Source organism: Stenella coeruleoalba, assembly GCF_951394435.1.
Source record: "Stenella coeruleoalba genome assembly, chromosome: 16".
NCBI classification, from domain to species: domain Eukaryota; kingdom Metazoa; phylum Chordata; class Mammalia; order Artiodactyla; family Delphinidae; genus Stenella; species Stenella coeruleoalba.
This window is the reverse complement of record NC_137162.1, coordinates 55,852,130-55,877,151: the sequence shown is the minus strand read 5'-3', so window position 1 is coordinate 55,877,151 and position 25,022 is coordinate 55,852,130. Positions and strand designations below refer to the sequence as shown.

Below are 25,022 nucleotides of genomic sequence, written 5' to 3'. Positions count from 1 at the left end.
TTCCTTTTACTTTATAAGCCATACCTCATGGGAATGTTCATTTTATCTCTGGCAGCTCATCGGTACAATAATCAGGATGACATCATCCACAAAAAGGCCTGGGTTGTTTTTTACAACATCCAAGTCCTCCCAACACTAAGACTCCAGGGAGTGTTTCACTCACAGCAAGGAGACCTGGCTCCGCACCCTGACCTGGGGCGAGCCCTACCAGCTGCCGAGAAGGGATGTTTCCACCACAGTCAGGTAGGGGTCCTCTCCATCTTCTAGGACCACAAGGAACCCTGACATAAAATTCAGATTCAGGAAGTATGAGGGCTGGAAGGTAATTTAGTCTAAACCTCCCCATTTTTCTGATGGGAAAACTGAGGGTCCAGAAAAGTGAGTGGTTGTTCAAGTGCGCAGAGGCGTTAGAACACAGCCAGGAAGAGAAGGCAGATTCCTTTTCTTCCTCCTTCCTTCTTCCTTTCCCCCCTCCACCCTTCTCTCTCTCTCCTCCCTCCCACTCTCTTCCTCCCTTCTTCCTTCTCTCTCTTCCTTCGTTCCTTGTCTATTTGTTTGGGGGTGTGTTTGTGTGAACTCTTCACAACAGGATGGTTTAGAAAGAGCCCCGGTTAGCAGTCCATACGTAATCTTGACCCAGGTACGTTGGTGATTTAATTCACTAAGTTCTCAGTCCTCTGCAACAACCAAGATTCCAAATTTTCTCAAATTTCCCATGAATGATGCAAGAGCCTTAGAGATTTTCTGAAATGAAAGAACCTTAGCGATTGTCTAACCCAACCTCTGTTTCACAGATGAAAAACAACAGGCTGAGGGAAGAAGAGTGAGTTCCTCAGGTCACACGGCTGGTTAAGAGCTCAGCTGAAATGGCTGGGACCCCAGGCACCAGAGCAAATGAACAAACAAACACTCAGGATGTTTCTCAGATTGGTGTGCAGCTCTAACGGTCTCATCGTGCCGGCAAGAAAACCCCATCTAAGCAAGCACCCCTCAGATCAGGAAGGAAAACATTTCCATTGAGCAACTGAATACAATGCTAATGAGAAAACTAGTAGAAAAGAGAATCCAAATAAGATACACACACAGAGATACATACATACATGTATGTATGTGATTACTGCATACATTGTATATAAAAGATACTTATTTTTAAAATACTTGATACTAGGTATATAATAAATTCACAGTGCTAGCAAGGACATCAAAACATACTGCTAGCAGAAGCATATCTTGATATAACATTTTTGAAAAGTTCTCCATTAATATCTTCACAAAGGAAAATATACATTCTCTTTGATCCAGCAAGTCCTCTTCCAGGAATTCTATCGAGAGAGAGAATTGTACAGATATGTGGATGAGAGTGTTGACTAAGCCATTGTTTCTAGCAGAAAAGAAAACGATCATGTGGTGCATCATTTGGATCACGGCTGAATAAATGCACTACGGCAACGTATGGGATTGTGTGCAGTTGTCATAAAATGAATCACTACAGAGCTGAAGGGATGGCTGTCACTTATCAGTTAGTAAGAAAGCCAAACTGCAGTGCAATGGGACTGATACAATGATTTTGTACAAAGACCACCACCTCTAAAACACATCCGTGTGTGTTTGTGGTGAAATCAGCATGAAGGAAAGATGTGAACGTCTATAACGCTGAGCATGCCAGGGAGAGGGCAGTGATGGATGCGGGCGGAAGAGACACTTAATATTTTCATTATGCATCTTTGAATGTTGATATCATACACACACACACACACACACACACACACACACACACACACGTATACATATATATATATTACTTTGGAAAAAAATAGGTTAAGACCAAAAATTTCTGAAAATAAAGACAGAAGGATCCCACAACTAGTCCTCCGAGTCCTGTTTCAGTCTCCCCTCTTCCCCTGGAGACCCATGACAGAAGGAACACTGAGGAAATTATTCAGTGTGGCAAAGAGAACCCCGAAGCTGTCTCTCTAAGCCTTTGGCTGTCATGACCATCCTCTGAGCTAGTTATTTTTCCCACCAAATTGTCCTAATCGTGACACAGGAAGTGACCTGCCAAGCAGACACAGGAAGTGAGGTGTGAACACAGCTCCAGCAAAAGCTCTTCCTTTAACACAGGAAAGGAGCTTGATCTCCCTCAAGGTGAGGGTGACCCTAGACACTTACCTCATCTCCCACCCCATAAGGGAACTCACAACTATAAAGAAACCAGGCAGGACCCACTCATCACAAAACTAAGCAGCAGACAGAAGCTAACTTTGGCAGGCAGGCCTCTGGGGCACTGAATCAGCTACTCAGAAAGTTGGCCTTGTGCCCGTGGGCTTCTTCATCCAGTCCTGACTCCCAGTTGAATGAAAAGTGACAGAACCATGAATGAAGAGGTCCTGGCTGTGACAGTGATGGCCGCCGGGCTTCCACAATGATAAAACATTCTCTGAAGCACTCACTGTACACATCCTTCTGGGCTACTGCTTGCTTCCAAGAGGACTCTCACCGTCAACTTCTGAAACTCCAGGAGTTGTTCATATGAATCCACAAAACTTTCCTTCTGTGGATTCCCAGTCCTCTGATGCACCCCACATGCACCAGATTCTATATTTCAGCCATGGCTCAGAAACCAGAAAGAAGGAAGGAAGAGAGATTGACTTACCAAGCCAACTTCTGTTTAAGTACACAGACACAAACACGGGGGGGACCGTGAAGAAATCTACTACAGAGTTCACTTCCAGCCAGAACCACAGCTTATCATTGGCTGCAATAAACTGGGGGAAAGAAAAAAGAAGAGAGAGAGAAAAAAAAATGAGAAGCATGGTGCCGGCATTCAAACTATACTCTTTTGCCAAAGGGTACGTTTTGCTTTTTCACGGGGGCCTGGAGGGAGAGTTTATATTCTTCTTATATCTATACCAATCACATGCTATTTTTGTCTTCGAATTTGCATACACTCTCTAGTCTTTTCTAGAGACTGACTGTAAGCTACGTTAGCCTTGGGGAAAGATCAGGTAGTATATTTTTCTGTGGTTTTCAACGGCATCATAGGGAAGTTTGAATTATCTCACCTTTCTTAAAGTCTCTAATATAAATATAACTATAGATAAAGCATATATGTATGCGTTCATTCACACACACAATCTCTGTAATCTACATTCTGTACAGCTCCCTTCATAAACAGGGTCTAGTATAAATCCCCCAAGCCGCAAATTCTGCCCATCTAGCCCCTTGATTCAACCCTCACAACTCACTATTCTCTCAGGATTCAGCTAAGTGAGCACTGATAAGCATAATCTTAAGAGGAGAAGGTTTTCTTCCCTCCTATTTAAGGTAACCATGCATTCATGCGTGACTAGAGAGATGAAAAGCGGTAGACCAGTAGAGGTGTAATAGTTATTTCAATGCCTATTTCTCCTGCTCGGAACAAAATGAACAGGTACTTCAGGAAATGCTGAGCTAAGGAAAGGGCTCTCTCACAGAAAATCAGAATGCGGATCTATCGTCTCCCCTGGAAACACTGGGCTTCCTCTTGCCTGCGGGAGCGGATGGCTGATGTGGAATGGTCCCTGGGTGTAAGATGTGCATGCCTCATTGTGCTACTGAGCAGTGCTGTTCAAACTTACCCGCAAGCCAAAGTAGAGAAGGAAGAACACGTTGAAAGCCATGTCGATCTGTAATGTGAAATCTTTGTAGAAATTCTGGCAGGATTCTATTGGGCTATTAGACAGGAAGAAGAAAAAGCAAGAGGTAAATGAAAAGCATCGTCAAGTCTTCCACGTTGCTGTGCAGTGGTGGTGCTTGGGGGAGAGGACAAAATGAACGTTCATAAAATGAAACATTTGGTCTTTCTGTCCCCTGTGATCATCAAGCAAGCATTGCCAGGGGGTCTTTCCATTCAACCATACAGTCTTTTGTTCTTTTATTTGTTTTCATCATTTTATACATATACTATGTTCATCAACATTCGACAGTTGAGCTAAGAATCTAAAGAGGCTCATGCAGACACCGTGGAGGAAGGACAAGCAGAAGAAACCACCGAATTCCTCAATTTCATATTAACCCTTAAAGAACTGACTTCTTTTAGAGGACACAAACGTAAGCTAAAAGCAGTCCCTCCTACTCTCTGGCACATTAGAAATGAAGCCCATTTTCAATTAAACACAATGGCTGTGTTTTAGACCTTCTAAAAGCCATCAGTTGATTAGTAAGAAAGGACCCAGGAGCATCTCAGGAAAGCTGTGGAGGAGAGGATCCTCCCTGATGTTCTGGCGAGACTAAATGTGGACTTAAATGCAGAACTCTGATCTGGGGAAAGAAGCGTTGCCCAACTGGTAAAATTCAAGACCATGAAACCAATATATTGAAGCAGTACTCTAAGGGTTAATTTTTTTTTTTTTTTTTGGCATGCAGGTTAATTGCCTTCGCGTGTGTCAAGCAGCCAGTGCGAATCCCCAGCACACTCTACTTTGTTCAAGAGTAGGCAGTTCAAAAGTGTACGACTATACAAACTGGTACATGGCTTCCATGTGCTTTCCTGCATCAAACTGATCAGAGGATCGAGTGTGAAAAGTCCCAAGGTCTGGGCTGGGTGGGAAGCAGGAAAGCCTCATAAGCCTTTCAAAGCTGTGAATGAAAAGTCACAGTCTACTGTTCTCAGTGAGCACATGGTTCTACTCAGGCCAGGAACATCAGGAAGGTGAGGTGAGGCAGAGAAGGGAGGATGGAGAGAAGTAAAATACTTCCCCCAGATGGGAAGCAACATGGACCTCCCGGCCAGGAGAGGGCTAGCTTGAGAAGTGCAGGATGGAGGATTTCCGAGTATCACCACTTCGGAAATTGCTGTACACGATACCAGTTAGTATAGTTGTACTTCTGTAGCGGCAGTGCTTGGCTGTTCAACAGGCAGGAATCTGTGCAGTATGAGAATGCAGGGCCCACTTAAAGGCAGGGTGAGTCCGTCTGTGGGATTCTCCGATCACGTTACATGCACCGGATTTATCCATTCTTCATCTGTATTACAAGTCAAACATGCCCTTTGTCATCTCCCAAGTCACAAATATGTGGAAAAGCCTCCGGACAAGCATGAAGAGGAATCTACATGTGCATTTACACACTAAGCGGACTGAACAGAAAACAAACACTGAAAAACAGTTCTTGCATAAAGGAAATGGCAACTGCTAGGTTTTCACTAAGGGAAAGTGGGAGGAGAGACAGCATGGAGTTTGCTTAGTCCAATGCTGAAAGGAGGCAGGAGCAAAAGAGACTCAACACCACAGCCCACCCTGCTCTTTGCCTGGCCTCCTACTCAGGTATTGATTCAATGAAAAAAGGAGAATTCAGGCCTGGGGTTAACAAGTGACACTTCTACAATTCCCAAGCCATGATGGCATTTTGTTTTGTTTCAAGAACAAGACCCACAAGGTCCACATGTGTCAGTTCTTAGCTACTCTAGCTGCAAGGAAAAGAAGTACATGAACTAGGTTGACCAGAAGTCCACTACAGATCCCAAGGGATGAAGAGACAATGCAGCTCTGTGCTATGTAAGTCACTGGTATGACGCGCTACAGAAGTAGTGAAGAGTAAACAGTGTGTGTGTGTGTGTGTGTGTGTGTGTGTGTGTGTGTGTGTGTGAGAGAGAGAGAGAGAGAGAGGGAGAGAGAGAGGGGAGAGAGAGAGAGGGGAGAGAGAGGGGAGAGAGAGAGAGAGAGAGGGAGGAGAGAGAGAGAGAGAGAGAGGGAGGGAGAGAGAGAGAGAGAGGAGAGAGAGAGAGAGAGAGAGATTGAGGATGGGGGGGCTCTGTTGGTAAATACTGTGTTGCACTCATGTCTTCCCTTGTGCCAGCAGTGACTTAGCTGTGCATTATAAATTCGTTTTCATCAAGACTGATGGATACACAATTTAGGGGACAGAGAGAAAGTCTTGGTTCTCAAGTCTATTATGGAAAACCCAGTATCACTTCACCAAGGCCACACAATAACCTTACTATTGCTCTCACAATATTTACTGGTGGTATATTTGAGGGCCCTATGAGTTCCCTCGCTCCTATTAATTCCACTGCTTCTGTAGTTAATTTCGTAGTAACCTTGAAATACATCGAGCAGGGAGAGTATCTGCTAGGCTGTGGAAGAGAATGGAACAGTGGGGGAAGAGATGCTAGCTCAATGCCATTGAGGATATTTCGGTTCGACACAAATGGAAGTAGATGTTTGAAAGAGTATAAGGAGTTAGGCTGTAGCAAGTTATTTGCACTGTTTCTTGACTTCCCTGTCATTTCTGCTGTTCCCTCCTATATTGCCCATCCCTAAAGGTAGCAATGAGAGGGCTTGATGCTAAAGGACACTCTGTTGAAAAATATACCTCAACAGCACTCCTGACTTACAGAGAACAATGTTGAAACCAAAGTAGACCTTTTCTCTAGTCTTTTATTCAAAACTTTATAGAACTGATTTAATCATCCTTTTATATCATTCCTTGAGTCTCAGACTTTGAGCTGAAACAATAAAGGAAGTAAATTATGCTGCTGGTGCTGGAGGCTTTCCCTCTGGCTGAAGTTCACCAGTAACGTGAGCCACTTCACTAAGATGAAGAAGGGGGAGAGAAGCAGGAAACTCTGCAACAGAAGAGGGCCAGCCCCCAGGAACCCAGTAGGACCGGAGTGATCAGGGAGTCTGGTTTCTATCTCTCTCAGCTCTTTCCTGCTTGCCGTAAGAGCCCAAGGAGAAATGTCCTGCCTAGTTTTCTCAAGTGGCATCAGAACGGTTTATCAGGATCCCCTCTAAGATAAATCCTCTGAGTGCCTTTAGTCCATGGACTCACACAATCAAAGACCACAGAGCAGAGATTCTAAAGCCCCATCGTTTCATTCCCCAAATGGAAACAACCCAGGGAGAAGTTCATTGATCTTATAAAAAGAAAATACAGAATTCAACAACAAAAGCCAGGATTTATTTTCCTCCCAAAGAGACTTTATCTTAATGATTAATGCTCATTGCAGGACGGAGAATGAAATACAAACTCTTCCTTCCTGTGTAAAATAGAAGAGTTCCTTGTCAGAAATTTTAAGACCTAGAAGTCACTTTATTTTTTCTACAAAGGAAAGTGACTCTGAATTACACACTTAAATGTGGATCGCCATTCTGATGAGGCATGCCCACATCAGAACAGGCTTTTTATGGACATATGTTGCCAACAGAAAAAAAATAAATAAATAAGAGTTTTAAGAACTGAGATAAAAACACTAGACCTGGTAGTAGAACTGACTTTCCCTAAATTGCTCTTGGTTAACTAATGACTTACTAATTAGAGAAGATAAGATAGTTGGTAAGCTGATGGACTGTTCATTACTAGGCTCCCATAGTCCATGGATCAAGTGTGATACTAAAACCTTAGGCAAATTTAGCATTTTGATCAGGACTCTATGATTGGGGCACCTTCAAAAGAACCTCAAAAAAAAGCTGCTCCTGATGGGATAAACTTTCAGCGTAGAACAGGTTGGAATACGAACCCTTGTTTCCTCTTGACCATCAAGTAAGCATAACCTAAGTATTTAGATGTCTCTACAGAGGAAAATGAGACTCACCCAAGTGGGAAATATATCTTTTTTCACCTATTTAACGATACAGTATCCCACGAAGACCTTTGAGCAGGGAGATCCAACAGCCCTTCTTGAAGACTGACTTCAGAACTTATCTTTCCAAAGCATGAGGCAAGCAATGACTACCCAGGTTTTCTTTTAAGGGGCAGGGGGCTAAGGACAAAAATCTCACTTCTAGCAGTTGTGATGCCTGTATCATCTCCAAGAAGGAAGTAACTGCCTCTCTTCTCAGCCTCTAAAACCTCCCTGGTATTTTCTGAAGTCTGTTTTCCTAACTCTCTGAGGCTGGCTTTCCAACCCTTTGAAAATATTTCTCCAGAAGAGTGTTTCTCAAACTTTAGCATGCACCTGGAGGGCTTGTTAAAACACTGGTGGACCCCACCCCCAGAGCTCCTGATACAGCTGGCGTGGTATGGGGTCCTGAGGATCTGCATTTCCCAGATGCTGCTGCTGAGCCGGGGACCCCACTTTGAGAACCACAGCTCTTGAAGAACTTTCCTGCAACTACACACTCCTTACAGGTGTTGCTGCTCAAGGTGACTCCTATTCAGACCTGAACAAAGAGGATTAAGCGTTCGAGCCCATCCCCAGACAACCACCTGCCTACCGCTTAACTAAGTGCTGAGATCAAGGGGTTGAATAGAGACTATCATTTTCAGATGTGAACAGGGCGATGGGGGTGGTGCGGAATTAAGACAATACAGGGAAGTAATTACGATGCCACCATGCAAGCTTCACCAATGACATTCCAATTAACAACCAGACAGTGCCTGAGGAGCACATTTTTAGTTTAAGATTAAAAGGAAAAATGATGAGGGCTGGATTGGGAGAGGTTGTGGAGACCGTCATTTATGAGGGAGAAAGAAATGTTAAGCATTTTAGGAACAGCAGCAGCAGCAAATATCCGAGATAATTTAATAAATAACCACATGAGAGGGAAGGGACTAGCTGAGGAACAAAATAGCACTTTGTGAAATAATTTCCAACATTTAAATTCTCCTCACTCTTGTGGTGAGTCCCTTTTTAAATTGGATGGAGCCTTCTCAATTCCCACCAGGATTATGGACCACCAGAGTTCAGGCTCACACGCTACGGACGTGAATCAATACAATAAGCTTCATGATTCCAGACTCTTCTCCTAGTCTCGCCTCTGCAATGTTGCCGGATTAATTTAATTAAACGGTGTCGTTCATCCACCATCATGGCTCTCTCCTGCCTCATGCATCAATTCCAAGTCTGGCTGAGAAAAACCTCTAAAACCTAGCCTCACCCTGTATCTCCCATTTTCAACCGCGCTCCACGTCAAAGCCCTTTGCTGCCACAAGCTGGTATGTTCATAATTTCATGCATGTGACACCCCGCATATTCCTAATTTTACCTCTACGCTTCTGCTGTGGCCTCTTCAAATGCTCCTCCCTCTTTGTGTTCAAACCTCAGGCAGCTTTCAAGGCCAACCAAAAGGCACGGCACGGCCAATTACTCCTGCCCTCACTGAACTCTCCCATCTCTGAATTCTTATAGCACTAGGAGCAAGGAATTCTTAACTGTCTCGGAATGTTGATCCTCATTCAATTCAATATAATAATACCTGGCGATTGTATAGAGTTTACACATACTATTGCATTTGGTCCTCACAACTTTGCAAAATATATAGTAGCAGACATTTTGTTCTAACTCCATTTTGCAGACAGAGAAACAGAGGCTCAGAAACCTACCCAAGATCATGTAGCTAAGCGGTAGAGTTGGGACACAGACCCAGTATCCTTTCTGCCATACCACCTTCCTTTTCCAGATAATCTGCCATATCCTTGGAGAGGAAAAGGAAGCGTAAGACATGGTATCTGCTATCCACAGGGCCTGCCATGGAGCTTACATAAAAGCAACAGGGGTTGACAATGGGGTATGACTGACTGTGGGAAGAGGGAAAGCTGCCCTAGAAAAACATGTATGTGTTTATCGAATGGTCTGGGAAAATTCAGAGGAAGCTGAACTCTCTAACCTGTACCTAACCCTCCTCTGTAAAGACTGTCATGTGGGACATTACTAATCCCCAAAAGTCCTTCCTGGGACCCTGAATGGTAGTGGTGTCATGCAGCTGTCTGCTGAGGCTAAGTTCCTCTAAGTTCCTCTGCTTATAGAGAAATAACTCCTAGTTATCCAGCTGCCTAAAGATGGATGCCTCAGCCTCTCTTAATTCTAGAAGAAAAAGAATGAATACGGTAATGGAGGGCTTCCCTGGTGGCGCAGCGGTTGAGAGTGCGCCTGCCGATGCAGGGGACACGGGTTTGTGCCCCGGTCTGGGAAGATCCCACATGTCGAGGAGCAGCTGGGCCCGTGAGCCATGGCTGCTGAGCCTGCGCGTCCGGAGCCTGTGCTCTGCAACGGGAGAGGCCACAACAGTGAGAGGCCCGTGTACCGCAAAAAAAAAAAAAAAATTTTATATATATATATATATATGGTAATGGATGATAATATTTAGATACTTTTAACACTTCTAATCATGGATTAGACAACAAATAAGCTTTGCATCCCATTCCATCAAAATATAGAAAAATGACATTATATAATCATGGATATTAAGAAACCTACCTGCAAAGGAGAGGTAGTAAATCTAAGTGATTTGAGATTTTCCAGATAACATTAGGATATATCGGATAAGCAAAGTGCTTTGGTTTTCCTGCTCACAAAATAGAAATAAAAGCACCTAGCTAATCAGAATATTTGAGACCAAGACATTTTAAAAGGGAGGCGAGTCTTTACAATGTACTCCAAATTAGAAATCAATTTTCTTATTCATATAATTTTAGGTATCGCAAAAATATCTTGCAAGCTAATAACAATCGTGGATTTTGTGTGAACGGTGTGATGCTAATTAGTCATTGAGAAAGCAAGAATCTTTACGTAGAATATTGTCTTCTAAACTGGACAGCACCTCAGGACTGCCCAGGCCTTGAATGGATCCAAGCTGAAAGCTTTCTATCTGGTGGCTTTTCCTAGTGCCTACATTTTAATTCCCTTGACAGAGCTGTGTACTTAAGAGCTAATCTTTCCAATGTTGGTGCTTTGGCGTTTATACTGGGTGGGGCATGTATTCAGTAAGTTGTGTAGTTTTTATTAGTTTTACCAAACAGAAGCTGGCCTCTTCTGTTCCCCATCATTGTGATTTTATCATAGAACATCGTGAAGTCGTTACCTTCTAAGATGCTGTTATTGCTGATGGGTAAGTTTTTGTTCAATCATTCATCAATACTACTGATAACATCAGAATGGGCCCTTTGTTTTATCATAAAACACTTTTCTTAGACCTTGCAATGGTTCTAATGTGAATAGAAAACACTTTTTGTTACTTGCAGTACTGCTGTACCATGATCTCCAGCCAGTTGGTTAAATGGCTTTGCTGGGAAATCTTCAGTTATGGGTTTGTATCAATCGGCCTATTAAACTTTCTGACAGCAGCAGGCTTCTAATTATGCCTCTGCTCAGTTGATGAGATGTAATCCAACAGCCGCAAGCATATACCTCATTAGGGTCATGTTGAAATGAACTGGAACAAATGGAGAGGCAGTATATAAACCCTCACTACTCTCTGGAACCCTATGTGCTCTGTCTTCCTGAGCTCTGAGTGATCTGGAGAACCGTGGAACAATGACAGCAGTGGACTTCAAAGCAGTTCTATGGCTCAGGGTATCTACCTGAATGATGAGTCCTAATAATTAAGCATTCTTCTAGGAGACAAAGAAAATGACACAGATCGCTGTTGGAGAGAACAAAAGATGTCAGTTCCTTACACACTGGATTTCTCAATGAAACACAGAGACCATCTGTTTTCATGAAATCTCTGTCACTTTTTGTGGAGCTCTTCTAAATTTTCTCAAAGAATTTCAATATGGGCTTCCCTGGTGGCGCAGTGGTTGAGAGTCCGCCTGCCGATGCAGGGGACACGGGTTCGTGCCCCAGTCCGGGAAGATCCCACGTGCCGCGGAGCGGCTGGGCCCGTGAGCCATGGCTGCTGAGCCTGCGCGTCCGGAGCCTGTGCTCCGCAACGGGAGAGGCCACAGCAGGGAGAGGCCCGCATACCGCAAAAAAAAAAAAAAAAAAAAAAATTCAATATACCTATCTGAGCTTAGGTGCTCCTTCTCACCTTCATCCCGAACCTTTTCATTCACTAATGCACGCAAGTGTGTAAATCAATAGCAAAATGTGAGTTGACCTCGAGTGGTTAGCAGTTTTAGGTAGTTTTGGAGTTCAGTGGAAGAGACCCCAGCTCTATCACTTATTAGCTGTACGATTGTGGGCACATAATCTGACCTCTCCAAGCCTTGGTTTTCTCATCCGGAAACTGGAGATAAGGATCAAACCTCAAAGGCTGTTGTGAGAATGAAATCGGATAATGAGTGAAGACTAATTACTGAACAAGTGATAGTTATCTTAAAAACCAAGGTAATAACAATAATGATAATAAGAACTGTTTGTAGAAAAATGCCCCAAAAGGCAATCATCCAAATGAACAAAAACTGACAGAATCAGTTATTTCACATTCTATTTTTTTGTATCTGCTTTACTGCCTCCTTATCAGGTATTGCGATATAATTCAAATGCCCAACAGGATTTGCAGTGAGCTGACATCTGGTGTGATTCTCTATATTACAGCATTCATTTTGGGTAATATTAAAAAAAGCAACACCTGGAAAATGATATTTCCACGAAGGCAGCCATACAAGTCTCATAAATACTAAATAATTAACCAAGATCTCCCGGCAGAGAAAGCCATGAGTCATTTTAATGAGGGGACACACAACATTGTGTATTCTCCTTTTTCCAGGTCTTGAGCAAAGAGTTTTCATTTGCCTGGTTGGCTCAGCATGGATGTAGGAGAGGCAGGGGGATGAACCAGTCCTAGGTCTTCTAAATATCTCTTCCAATTCTATGTCCATAGATTATGTATTTCTTCACTGTTGGACTCTTGGAATGATGTCCAAGACAACCTACCCACTAATGCTTGTTTTCTCCAGCTTATCTACAAACTACAATTATTTCAATCACAGTTGTTACCAGAGTGGAATTACTGTTAATATTTGCCAGAAACTTTTATGGAAAAAATCAGTTAAGCTACTACATAAAACAGAGTCTTGCCAAATGAATGCTGGTTCAGTTTTCACCAAACTGCCTGAGGAGTCCTGACCAACTGATTCTTTTTTTTTTCTTCTAGATTCCACATACATGCATTAATATACGATATTTGTTTTTCTCTAACTTCACTCTGTATGACAGTCTCTAGGTCCACCCAAGTCTCTGCAAATGACCCAATTTCGTTCCTTTTTATGGCTGAGTAATATTCCATTGTATATATGTACCACAACTTCTTTATCCACTCATCAGTCGATGGGAATTTAGGTTGCTTCCATGACTCGCTATTGTAAATAGTGCTGCAATGGACACTGGGGTGCATGTGTCTTTTTAAAATATGGTTTTCTCTCAGTATATGCCCAGGAATGGTATTGCTGGGTCATATGGTAATTCCATTTTTAGTCTTTTAAGGAACCTCCATACTGTTCTCCATAGTGGCTGTATCAATTTATATTCCCACCAACAGTGCAATACGGTACCCTTTTCTCCACACCCTCTCCAGCATTTGTGGTTTGTAGATTTTCTGATGATGCCCATTCTAACTGTTGTGAGGTGATACCTCATTGTAGTTTTGATTTGCATTTCTCTAATAATTAGTGATGTTGTGCAGCTTTTCATGTGCTTCTTGGCCATCTGTATGTCTTCTTTGGAGAAATGTCTATTTAAGTCTTCTGCCCATTTTTGGATTGGGTTATTTGTTTTTTTAATATTGAGTTGCATGAGCTGTTTACATATTTTGGAGATTAATCCTTTGTCCGTTGATTCATTTGTAAATATTTTCCTCCCATTCTGAGGGTTGTCTTGTTTATAGCTTTCTTTGCTGAGCAAAAGCTTTTAAGTTTCATTAGGTTCCATTTGTTTTTGTTTTTATTTCCATTACTCTAGGAGGTGGGTCAAAAAAGATCTTGCTATGATTTATGTTCTTCCTATGTTTTCCTCTAAGAGTTTTATAGTGTCTGGTCTTACATTTACGTTTTTAATCCATTTTGAGTTTATTTTTGTGTATGGTGTTAGGGAGTGTCCTAATTCCATTCTTTTACATGTAGCTGTCCAGTTTTCCCAGCACCACTTACTGAAGAGACTGTCTTTTCTCCATTGTATACCCTTGCCTCCTTTGTCATAGATAAGTTGACCATAGGTGCGTGGGTTTACCTCTGGGTTTTCTATCCTGTTCCACTGATCTCTATTTCTGTTTTTGTGCCAGTACCATATTCTCTTTTTTTTTTTTTTTAAATTTCTCCCCTTGCAATCTTTTTTTTATTTTTTATTTTTTGGCAGTACACGGGTCTCTCACTCTTGTGGCCTCTCCCGTTGCGGAGCACAGGCTCCGGATGCGCTAGCTCAGTGACCATGGCTCACAGGCCCAGCCGCTCCGCGGCATGTGGGATCCTCCCGGACCGGGGCACAAACCCGTGTCCCCTGCATCGGCAGGGAGACTCCCAACCACTGAGCCACCAGGGAAGCCCACCATATTCTCTTGATTACTGTAGCTCTGTAGTATAGTCTGAAGTCAGGGAATCTGATTCCTCCAGCTCCAGTTTTTTCCCTTCTGATTACTTTGGCTATTTGGGTTCTTTTGTGTCTCCATACAAATTTTAAGATTTTTTTCTTCTAGTTCTGTGAAAAATGCCATTGGTAATTTGATAGGGATTGCACTGACTCTGTAGATGGCTTTTGGTAACATAGTCATTTTCACAATACTGATTCCTCCAATCCAAGAACATGGTATATCTCTCCACCTGTTTGTGTCATCTTTGATTTCTTTCATTAGTGTCTTATACTTTTTTGAGTACAGGTCTTTTTACCTCCTTAGGTAGGTTTATTCCTAGGTATTTTACTCATTTTGTTGCAATGGTGACGGAGATTGTTTCCTTAATTTCTCTTTCTGATCTTCTGTTGTTACGTGTATAGGAATGCAAGAGATTTCTGTGCATTAATTTTGCATCCTGCAACTTTACCAAATTCATTGATTAGCTCGAGTAGTTTTCTGGTGGCATCTTTAGAATTATCTATGTATAGTATCATGTCATCTGCAAACAGTGACAGTTTTACTTATTTTCCGATTTGGATTCCTTTTCTTTTTCTTCTCTGACTGCCGTGGCTAGGACTTCCAAATCTATGTTGAATAGTAGTGGCGAAAGTGGACAACCTTGTCTTGTTCCTGATCTTAGAGGAAATGCTTTCAGTTTTTCACCATTGAGCATGATGTTTGCTGTGGGTCTGTCATATATGGCCTTTATTATGTTGAGGAAGGTTCCCTCTATGCCCACTTTCTGGAGAGTTTTTATAATAAATGGGTGTTGAATTTTCTCAGAGCTTTTTCTGCATCTATTAAGATGATCATATGGTTTTTATTCTTCAATTTGCTAATATGGTGTATCACACTGATTGATTTGCATATATTAAAGAATCCCTGCATCCCTGGGATAAATCCCACTTGATCATGGTGTATGATACTTTTAATGTGTTGTTGGATTCTGTTTGCTAGTATTTTGTAGAGGATTTCTGCATCTATATTCATCAATGATATTGGCCTGTAAGTTTCTTTTTATGCAGTATCTTTGTCTGGTTTTGATATCAGGGTGATGCCCTTGTAGAATGAGTTTGGGAGCGTTCTTTCCTCTGAAATTTTTGGGGAGAGTTTGAGAAGGGTGGGTGTTAACTCTTCTCTAAATGTTTGACAGAATTCACCTGTGAAGCCATCTGATCCTGAACTTTTGTTTGTTGGAAGATTTTTAATCACAGTTTCAATTTCATTACTTGTGATTGGTCTGTTCATATTTTCTATTTCTTCCTGGTTCAGTCTTGGAAGGGTATACCTTTCTAAGAATTTGTCCATTTCTTCCAGGTTGTCCATTTTATTGGCATAGAGTTGCTTGTAGTAGTCTATTAGGATGCTTTGTATTTCTGCGGTGTCCACTGTAACTTCTCCTTTTTCATTTCTAATTTTATTGATTTGAGTCCTCTCCCTCTTGATGAGTCTGGCTAAAGGTTTACCAATTTTGTTTATCTTCTCAAAGAACCAGGTTTTAGTTTTATTGATCTTTGCTATTGTTTTCCTTGTTTCTATTTCATTTATTTCTACTCTAATCTTTATGATTTCTTTCCTCCTACTAACTTCGGGTTTTGTTTGTTTTTCTTTCTCTAGTTCCTTTAGGTGTAAGGTTAGATTGTTTATTTGAGATTTTTCTTATTTCTTGAGGTAGGATTGTATTGCTATAAAACTCCCTCTTAGAACCGCTTTTGCTGCATCCCATAGGTTTTGGATCATCATGTTTTCCTTGTCATTTGTCTCTAGGTATTTTTTGATCTCTGCTTTGATTTCTTCAGTGATCTCTTGGTTATTTAGTAACATGTTGTTTAGCCTCCAGGTGTTTGTGTTTTTTATGTTTTTTTTCCCTGTAACTGATTTCTAATCTCAAAACATTGTGGTCGGAAAAGATGCTTGATATGATTTCAATTTTCTTACATTTACCAAGGCTTGATTTGTGACCCAAGATGTGTTCTATCCTGGAGAATGTGCCATGTGCACTTGAAAAGAAAGTGTAACCTGCTGTTTTTGGATGGAATGTCCTATACATATCAATTAAATCTATCTGGTCTGTTGTGTCATTTAAAGCTTGCTTTTCCTTATTAATTTTCTGTCTGGATGATCTGTCCATTGGTGTAAGTGAGGTGTTAAAGTCCCCCACTAGTATTGTGTTACTGTCGATTTCCTCTTTTACAGCTGTTATCATTTGCCTTATATACTGAGGTGCTCCTATGTTGGGTGCATATATATTCATAATTGTTACATCTTCTTCTTGGATTGATCCCTTGATCATTATGTAGTGTCCTTCCTTGTCTCTTATAACATTCTTTATTTTAAAGTCTATTTTGTCTGAGTATTGCTACTCCGTCTTTCTTTTTTTTTTTTTTTGCAGTACGCGGGCCTCTCACTGTTGTGGCCTGTCCCAGATGCGCAGGGTCAGCGGCCATGGCTCACAGGCCTAGCCGCCCCATGGCATGTGGGATCTTCCAGGACCGGGGCACGAACCCGTGTCCCCTGCATCGGCAGGCGGACTTTCAATCACTGCACCACCAGGGAAGCCCTCCAGCTTTCTTTTGATTTCCATTTGCGTGGAATATCTTTTTACATTCCCTCACTTTCAGTCTGTATGTGTCCCTAGGTCTGAAATGGGTCTCTTGTTGACAGCATATATATGGGTCTTGTTTTTGTATCCATTCAGCAAGCCTGTGTCTTTTGGCTGGAGCATTTAATCCATTCATATTTAAGATAATTATTGATATGAATGTTCCTATTACCATTTTCTTAATTGTCTTGGGTTTGTTTTTGTAGATCCTTTTCTTCTCTTGTGTTTCCCACTTAGAGAAGTTCCTGTAGCATTTGTTGTAGAGCTGGTTTGGTGGTGCTGAATTCCCTTAGCTTTTGCTTGTCTGTAAAGTTTTTGATTTCTCCATCGAATCTGAATGAGATGCTTGCCGGGTAGAGTAATCTTGGTTGTAAGTTCTTCCCTTTCATCACTTTAAATATATTGTCCCACTCCCTTCTGGGTTGTAGAGTTCCTGCTGAGAAATCAGCTGTTATGGGAGTTCCCTTGTACATTAATTGTCATTTTTCCCTTGTTGCTTTCAATAATTTTTCTTTGTCTTTAATTTCTGTCAGTTTGATTACTATGTGTCTCAGCCTGTTTCTCCTTGGTTTTATCCTGCCTGGGACTCTCTGCGCTTCCTGGACTTGGGTGGCTATTTCCTGTCACATGTTAGGGAAGTTTTCAACTATAATCTCTTCAAATATTTTCTTGGGTCCTTTCTTTCTCTCTTCTCCTTTTGGGACCTGTATAATGCCAATGTTGGTGTGTTTAATGTTGTCCCAGAGGTCTCTCAGGCTGTCTTCCTTTTCATTCTTTCTTCTTTATCTGTTCCACGGCAGTGAATTCCACCATTCTGTCTTCCAGGTCACTTATCTGTTCTTCTGTCTCAGTTATTCTGCTACTGATTCCTTCTAGTGTATTTTTCATTTCAGTTATTGTATTGTTCATCTCTGTTTGTTTGTTCTTTAATTCTTCTAGGTCTCTGTTAAACATTTCTTGCATCTTCTCAATCTTTGCCTCCATTCTTTTTCCGAGGTCCTGGATCATCTTCACTATCATTATTCTGAATTCTTTTTCTGGAAAGTTGCCTATCTCCACTTCATTTGGTTGCTTTCCTGGGATTTTAACTTGTTCCTTCATCTGGTACACAGTCCTCTGCCTTTTCATTTTGTCTATCTTTCTGTGAATGTGGTTTTCGTTCCACAGGCTGCAGGATTGTAGTACCTCTTGCTTCTGCTGTCTGCCCTCTGGTGGATGAGGCTATCTAAGAGGATTGTGCCAACTGATTCTTACTCCCTTGTTTCCCTACCTCCACTGACTCGAGCCAGTTCTTCTATAGTGAACTCTTGTTTTTCTAGTGGAAGGACATGATGGAGTAGATAATTCAAACAGCCTTGGTGTGTATATACTCACGCACAAATATTACAAAACAGACTGAGTTCTTTAAGGGCAGGGTCAGTGAACCATGTACAGGCGAGGGGTGGTACCTATGGGTGGACACACACTTGTGTGCGTATCTATAGCTTTCCAGCACAGATGTCTGCTCTCTATCCAACTCCAACCTCATTCTGGGGCCATCCACAAAACTGGACAGCCTGGGTGAGGTGATTAGAAATGTGGAGAAGAAGGGGGCAAAAAGAAGTCCCAGGTCTGAATGGAGAAGAAGGAACCCAGACATAGTGCCTGGCATGGGGGAGGTGGGGCAGTACCTCTGACCCCTAGAGTCCTACTCCTCTCGTGCCTATGAAAGCTTAGACTTGAGGAAGGAAGAATTGAGTATTCATCCCACTACTGCCTCTGCCTCCAATGCCTTTTTCTTCTGGATGTTAAATACCATCATACCTGAGTCAAGAGGCCCATAAACAACCATCTCTAACTAGTTATAACCAATCATCAGGTTCTAGACATTGAGGAGCAATTGCCTGGTGTGCTTGTTTCTTAAGGAGAGAGCAACCTTGAGGAACAGCCTGGGACACAGTCCCAAGGTGCTTCAGCCTCAAAGCTCCCCACAGAAGAAGCTCTCCTGATTGTAGAGAGGCTCCTCAGAAAAAGCATGATCCCTCTGTTGACAAAGGCTGGCCCATCAAGGGCAAGGTTGGGCAGGTGGGTTGGGATTTCTACAGCATAACAGGTTTTCAAATCATCGTGGACCTCTTTGGGCTGTTATTGGGTGCAGACTTCAAAATTCTTCTCTGAGTCTTCTTCAGATGTTTGTCCTGGACTCTTCTGGGCATTTCCTGGGCACTCATTAGTCTCCCATTTAGCTTATGCCCTATGTTTCCATCCCTGTCTTCCTCCCCAACATAATCTCAGTACACCTGGACAGCCTGACCTTGGCAATGCCTCCTTGCCGTGGGTCTACCTGCCAGGACTTAGAGTGGGGAAGCCTGTACTGGGTCCCAGTCTGGCAGTCTAACCAGATGGGTGTAATAAGGATGCATGAGACAGCTCCCCTTCCTGTTCTCTTTGATGAAATACGATATGCCACTGGCCGCCTAAGAGACCTACTACAGTTTCAACCCTGCTATTCCCTCAGCCACATCAGGACCCAAGCAGAATGGCAAGCAGTCCCCTCAGTGGTCTCATTCAAAGGGCTACAGTGACAAAGAATGCCAACACTGAGGACCTGCCAGGCACCAACTGTAGGAGGCCCAAGACCCTTCGGGAAAAAAATATCTATGTAAAGAGCAGTTGTCCCATTTACCTGTCATTTCACTTTGAAGACTAGAAAACACTGTCACATACCATATATATTCACTACCAGGACCCTGACATTTGTTAAAAGCTACACATGGATGTATATGTGATGCTAAAGGGATAATTATGTTAGCTTTATTTCTGACATCCTGTGGTTTTTTTTTTTCGTTTGTTGTTTTTAAGGAGACACAGAGAAAGATCTGGTACACGTCTCTCTGACATCTGGCATAGAAAACAATTATACCTTTATTACACAAGGAATTAAAATAGCTGTGTCTTAGCTCTGTCTTTGGCCGCCAGCTGAGGCATGAAAGTTTTGCAAGTATTCCTATTTAGGAGTTTTGTTGAGAGCCCAGCAGCCTCACGGCCAAAAAGGAGAGTCTGAGATATTGCCGATTAGAAGTCCTGAGTCTGCTGAGTACAAAGCAGACGTCACTCCTTAGGAATGTCATAAAGCAACCTGGGCCATGGAGACCAATGTCACCCTGGACTATCAAGTTACCTTAGAAACAACTCATCATCACTAGCAAGTAAAGTGGTAACAACCTGTTAAATCCTATGATTTCACAAGCATATCTTCAAGTATACACTTTTTTAATACCCTTCTTAACTACTTCATGAAAACAACTTCTTATCTCTTGGGACATTTCTTTTCCTTCATTTTTTTCTTTCCTGCTTGCTTCCAGTTAACATTGGAAATCACTTATTTATCAAAATAGTTCTGCTCATGCCTCAGAAAAGAAGAGCTCTTTCTACTATATCAATGGTGTCCACTTGACTTTTGGATCCAAATTTAGAAAGGAATATCATGAATTACATGTTCAATGGGTGAAGTTTCTTTTTCCTTCCTTCCTTCTGCAGGTCCTCTTTTTAATTCTATTGCCGTATTTTTGACTTTCTCCAGAGTTGTTTTCCCTATCACTGTAAAACCATCTCTGGGAGGGATTCGGGAAGCCCCTAGAAATCTGATTCCTTATGATTTTCTCCTTTGTCTCTATAAATGGATCCACTTACCTCACTCTATGTTGGGTTTCAGAAATCCTTTCATTTTATCCAGAAGCACTGTGTTTTTCAGAGAAAGAGGAATGGGTCTCTGCTGAAGAACCTCACATGAAGGATCAGTTGTTTCATTTAGCAAACTCCCAGATGAAAGCTTGGGCAAGTGAGAGCATTTCAACATGCCGGTCAGCATCACCTGCTCTGCACAGGTCTGCACAATAATTCCATCTAAGCTCCTTTCAGAAAGGGAAATGCTTCCATTCAAAGGACCTTTATGCTGGCTACCAAAAGGGCATGTTATGAAATTCTAAGTAAAGCCTATTTCTATAGGGCGAGTAGGACATGTTTAACAGAATAGAGGGGGAAAAGGTGTGGCAAGAGCTTCAATCAGCTAAATCCCCCAGATATGCAGAAATCACAATTCATGAGGGAAAAATAAAGACAGGATACAAAGCCTTCAATTTTGTGTCATTATCACTGCTTAGTGCATACTTTTAATCTAATGGGCGCTGGCAAGCTAGTACCACCAGGAATCTCTAGGAACCCTCGTTCATACCCTAGGATTATCAGAGCTTGCTAATGCCCACCTGTCATCTTTCTCAATTTACAGCCAACGTACATCTAAAATGTTTCTATTTATATGAAATAACAAAAAAATTCCAGTAAGAAAACAGATCCTGACAAGTATGCTATATAAAAGTTCATTCTGAGAATAAAGGAGAGTAAAAACGAGGAGACAAAAACATGTTAAAAAAAAAAAAAGAACATTTTTAAAGAAAGCCATAAGTCCTAAGGCAAAAATATATTTCAAAGAGAGAAAATGATCACAATTATAAATTAATAATGTAAATACAGTGCCAACATGCTTCAACGAACACGATATTCTTTTTTAGTACTACCATTGCATGTCTTTTAAAGCTGAATTAGTGGCCTTCCTGTTTACACGATAATTTAAGAGAAAGGTCCATGATTGTATTCCCCAGGACAGTTAGCTTAAGAGAAGTTTTTTTTTTTAAGTATATACATTTACATTTAAGCAAAAGATTAGATCTAAATTATTGGATCTAAGCAAAAGCAAACAAGGTAATAATGTTCAGAAAGATGTGATAAGGTACTGTAACTCTGGTCACTTTGGGCCCACCCACGCAGAGCTGGGCATCTAAAGGACTGTAGGTAAGTTGTTACTTGGAAACCTGACCCTCACTTCTAAATTCCTCATTGTTAGCCTTTGCTCAGAACATCCCTAAAAACAGAAGCTTCATCTTTCTCTTTCCCAAGGTTCTAAGCTAGATTTTTCAAGGGACTGAGAGGCCTTTGTGGTATCACAGCAAACTGGGGGCCCTCAAAGATATGCAAAGAGAACCTTAAATCCCAGAACTTCATTGTATTAGAATGCTCGCCGCATGCATGCACCCGGCACTCACTACATTCAGGTCCGGGCCCGGGGGGAAGAACGCAACATGCATGGGCAGTGCAGGGAAAGGATCTGGTTAACCTGGAGGCGACAACCGAAAGGGTGACGTTGCATCATGCAATGAAAATCACAGCTTGGCCTTAGCTGCCATGCAGAAAAGACCTACATCAGAGAGTCTGCAGTGCGGCTCCTGGGTAAGAGTCGACATGAGAGAGGGGAGTTACTTCAGCAATGAAGGACACGGGCAGAAAAATGTTCAAACCACTCTAAACAGAACACTGTACAGAGCACTGGCATTACGCACGAGAAGAGGCAGCTTTGGGGATGAGGAGGGGAGAGGCAGAGGAGGGAAGGGGAGGATAGAATTGGTCGTTACTCTGACCAGATGGTTTCCCTGGCCATCCTTTCATATGCAGGTCTTGTTATAATGTATATTGTGTCAACAGATAACCTCGTTAGGCTCTTTAACATTGATGTTTTGAAAATTCAGGAGAAGCAATGCATCAGTTACATGAAGATACACACCATGATTTCCTGGGTTATGGTTCGTTACAGAAGCAGAGCTGAGCTGGTCAGATAAATACAGACAGTTAAGCGCCAACATCCTTAACACGTTGGTTACAGAGCTCATGGTGACTCCCAAGGCATAACATGGCATTGAAGGATCCCAACAGTCATGAAAGCTCAGGGTGGTGAAAGGGTAGGTAACTCTATGCTACTATGACCCCAAAAGCCACCCATGACTCTGAATTTAAACCCACTCCCAAGGGGAGTCATCTTTTCATCATCTTAGCATGCATGGCAGGTCAGAAGTGAGTTCACCCCATATACCTTGACCATTTCATGGAAACTTAATTACAGGTGAGATTTCCCAAAAGTGTTTTTATCAAAATCAATTGAACAGCAAAAATAATAATAGGAGTTTAAAGTTCTTTTTAAATAAATAAAAATACTACTGATTCAGCAGGGGCCCATCACACCCCCCTCTGATACCAAGGCCACAGGCCATACCTGAGGACTGCTTTCTTGGGAACAGCCTACTCTACATAACATCTGTTTTCTTTTATCCTCCCCCTTTGCCTCTTGTGATCCCTGACACATTGAACATATCTCAGAGGATGGTGGATTTCTCCCTCCTGGTGCTGACCAGAGATAGTATTCCTCTTAAAATGTTCTGGAGCTCAGCCTTCACTTTTCCTGCACGTGTGATTACAGCCATGAGAGGGGATTCAGGCCCCATGTGAATGAGCAGGGCATGCTCTCAAGCTTACGTACTCAGGGAGAGCTGGACATCCGCCAGGACCCCTGGAATAGGTGGATGGACACCAGTAGATTCCTCCCAGCACCCCTTTTCTCACACCTCAAGATGCAGCTCTTTCCACTTGACCACAATTGATTCCCTTTTATTGATTAAAAACCTGAAAGTTTAAGTTGAATGTTTTCAAAAACACTCTATAGTTTTGAACGAAAAGACAACAGTCCATACATTCATTCAACAAATTTCTCCGGGCTTCTTCTTCTGTGACCTGCACTCTGCTAGTTTTAGGGAAACAGACTGATATTCTCTAAAGCGACTTTTACTGTGCTGTTTAGCAGACACTCAAGGAAATGGTCAGGATCATCTGGGAAGGCATGGCCTCATTTCAAGAGAGTGTGATAAGTCTGTGTTCCTACTATGAGTTTAGTTTATCATGTTTTCTTCACATGTCTGAGGGCAGAGGGTTCATTTTCCCCATCTCAGCATTTGTACGCTTGTCCTAGCTTCACGGAAACTCCAAATGAGAATGGATTTGGAACAAATGAAAATCCACCAGACAAGCATGATCACATGGTCACAACAGCATATAAACAAAACCTTACTGTTTCTGCTTCATCAGCTGAGGGTACAGGGTCCCCACGACCCTTCTCCTTGAAAGTTAAGTGAGCATCAAACATAACTTGGTACGTTTTCCCTTTTTTCAAGTGAAAGTATATACTATCGAAAGTGGTATCTTCCCTCTTGCTGTCTTGACTCAAACCAAAAGAAAGCTACGCCTCCCAGAATTCATATTCTTAGGCAACCCTCTGGGATCTGAGGATATCTAAACCCATAAAAAACAGGACTCTGTGAAGGAAAAACAGTTTGTCATGCTCGTAGCAGCCTCAGTGTACACAGGATTTGCCAGGCATTTAAGAGGCAGTGGAGTGTGAGGGTTTGGTGGCATTGCTAACCAAGTTCTTTGGAAAATGAGCAGAGAAGGTGTTAGCCCTAACTCTTCTACACAATACGAAGTAGAGCATTAGGGCCTCATCACCTTCCCCAGGTTGCCCTCCTGGTACTTATCGGATGGAAACCAACTGGAAAATCGCAAGAGCTAAGAGCTCCTGCCCATGTTCTGAAATGTCTTCCCCAGAAACTCAGCAAGTAGGTCTGCTTCACCTGCTCCTGGCCAACCTGTGCTCCTGCCAAGAAGCAGTGATAACTGTGTGTACATCCACATGTACCCATCCACCTGTGGTTTCAGGTGAACATGACACGGTAAGAAAAACTTTTCAGTAGACAGCAAGTTTCCATCTTGATCAACAGAAGTGACTACGGTTCGAAGATGCTTTTATTTGGAGAGTTGAAAAAGTGATTTTTAAAAAAAACCCACATATACTGTATTCACAAGTAGTCAATTGAATTACAATAGTTTTTAGTGGCTTTCAAACCTCGATCTGTCATTTTAAAATTAGTACCATTAGTACTAATTTAATTAGTACTAATTTTAAAATTCACTAATGCGACCTTATAAAAATGTTGGTGTATGTTTTTCAATTTATTGATCTTTTTTTAAAATTTAGTTTCCCACAAGGGAATTTCTTCGTGCTGATGGAAGAGTTCTGTATTCTAACTGGGGAGGTTAAAAATATAAAAACATGCGATAAAAGGTCCTCAAACTATACAGGAAAAAAAAAGTGCTTCTAACAGCTGGCAGAAACACAAAAAAGGTCAGTATGTGAGTTAAGAATATTGTGCCTATGTCAGTTTTCTGGTTTTAACAACATACTACAGCTGTGTAATATACAGTACTCTCAGTGAAGGAAAGGTGCACAGAAACTCTGTACTGTTTTGCAACTTCTT

At 41.9% G+C, this 25,022-nt stretch overlaps 1 protein-coding gene across 14 annotated transcripts in view; it reads right to left on the bottom strand.

Moving 5' to 3' along the window:
• KCNMA1 (potassium calcium-activated channel subfamily M alpha 1) overlaps positions 1-25,022 on the bottom strand; it is a gene marked incomplete at both ends in the record, with an annotated part of 740,839 nt that overhangs the window by 296,010 nt on the left and 419,807 nt on the right. For 13 of the 14 annotated variants that reach the window (XM_079900389.1, XM_079900388.1, XM_079900387.1 and 10 more), the window contains 2 exons: positions 2,654-2,765; positions 3,618-3,711. The exons of the other annotated variant lie outside the window; for it this stretch is intronic. In XM_079900389.1, the coding sequence (XP_079756515.1) occupies positions 2,654-2,765; positions 3,618-3,711 (206 nt within the window). The remainder of the gene's footprint in view (positions 1-2,653; positions 2,766-3,617; positions 3,712-25,022) is intronic. 14 annotated transcript variants of the gene reach the window in all.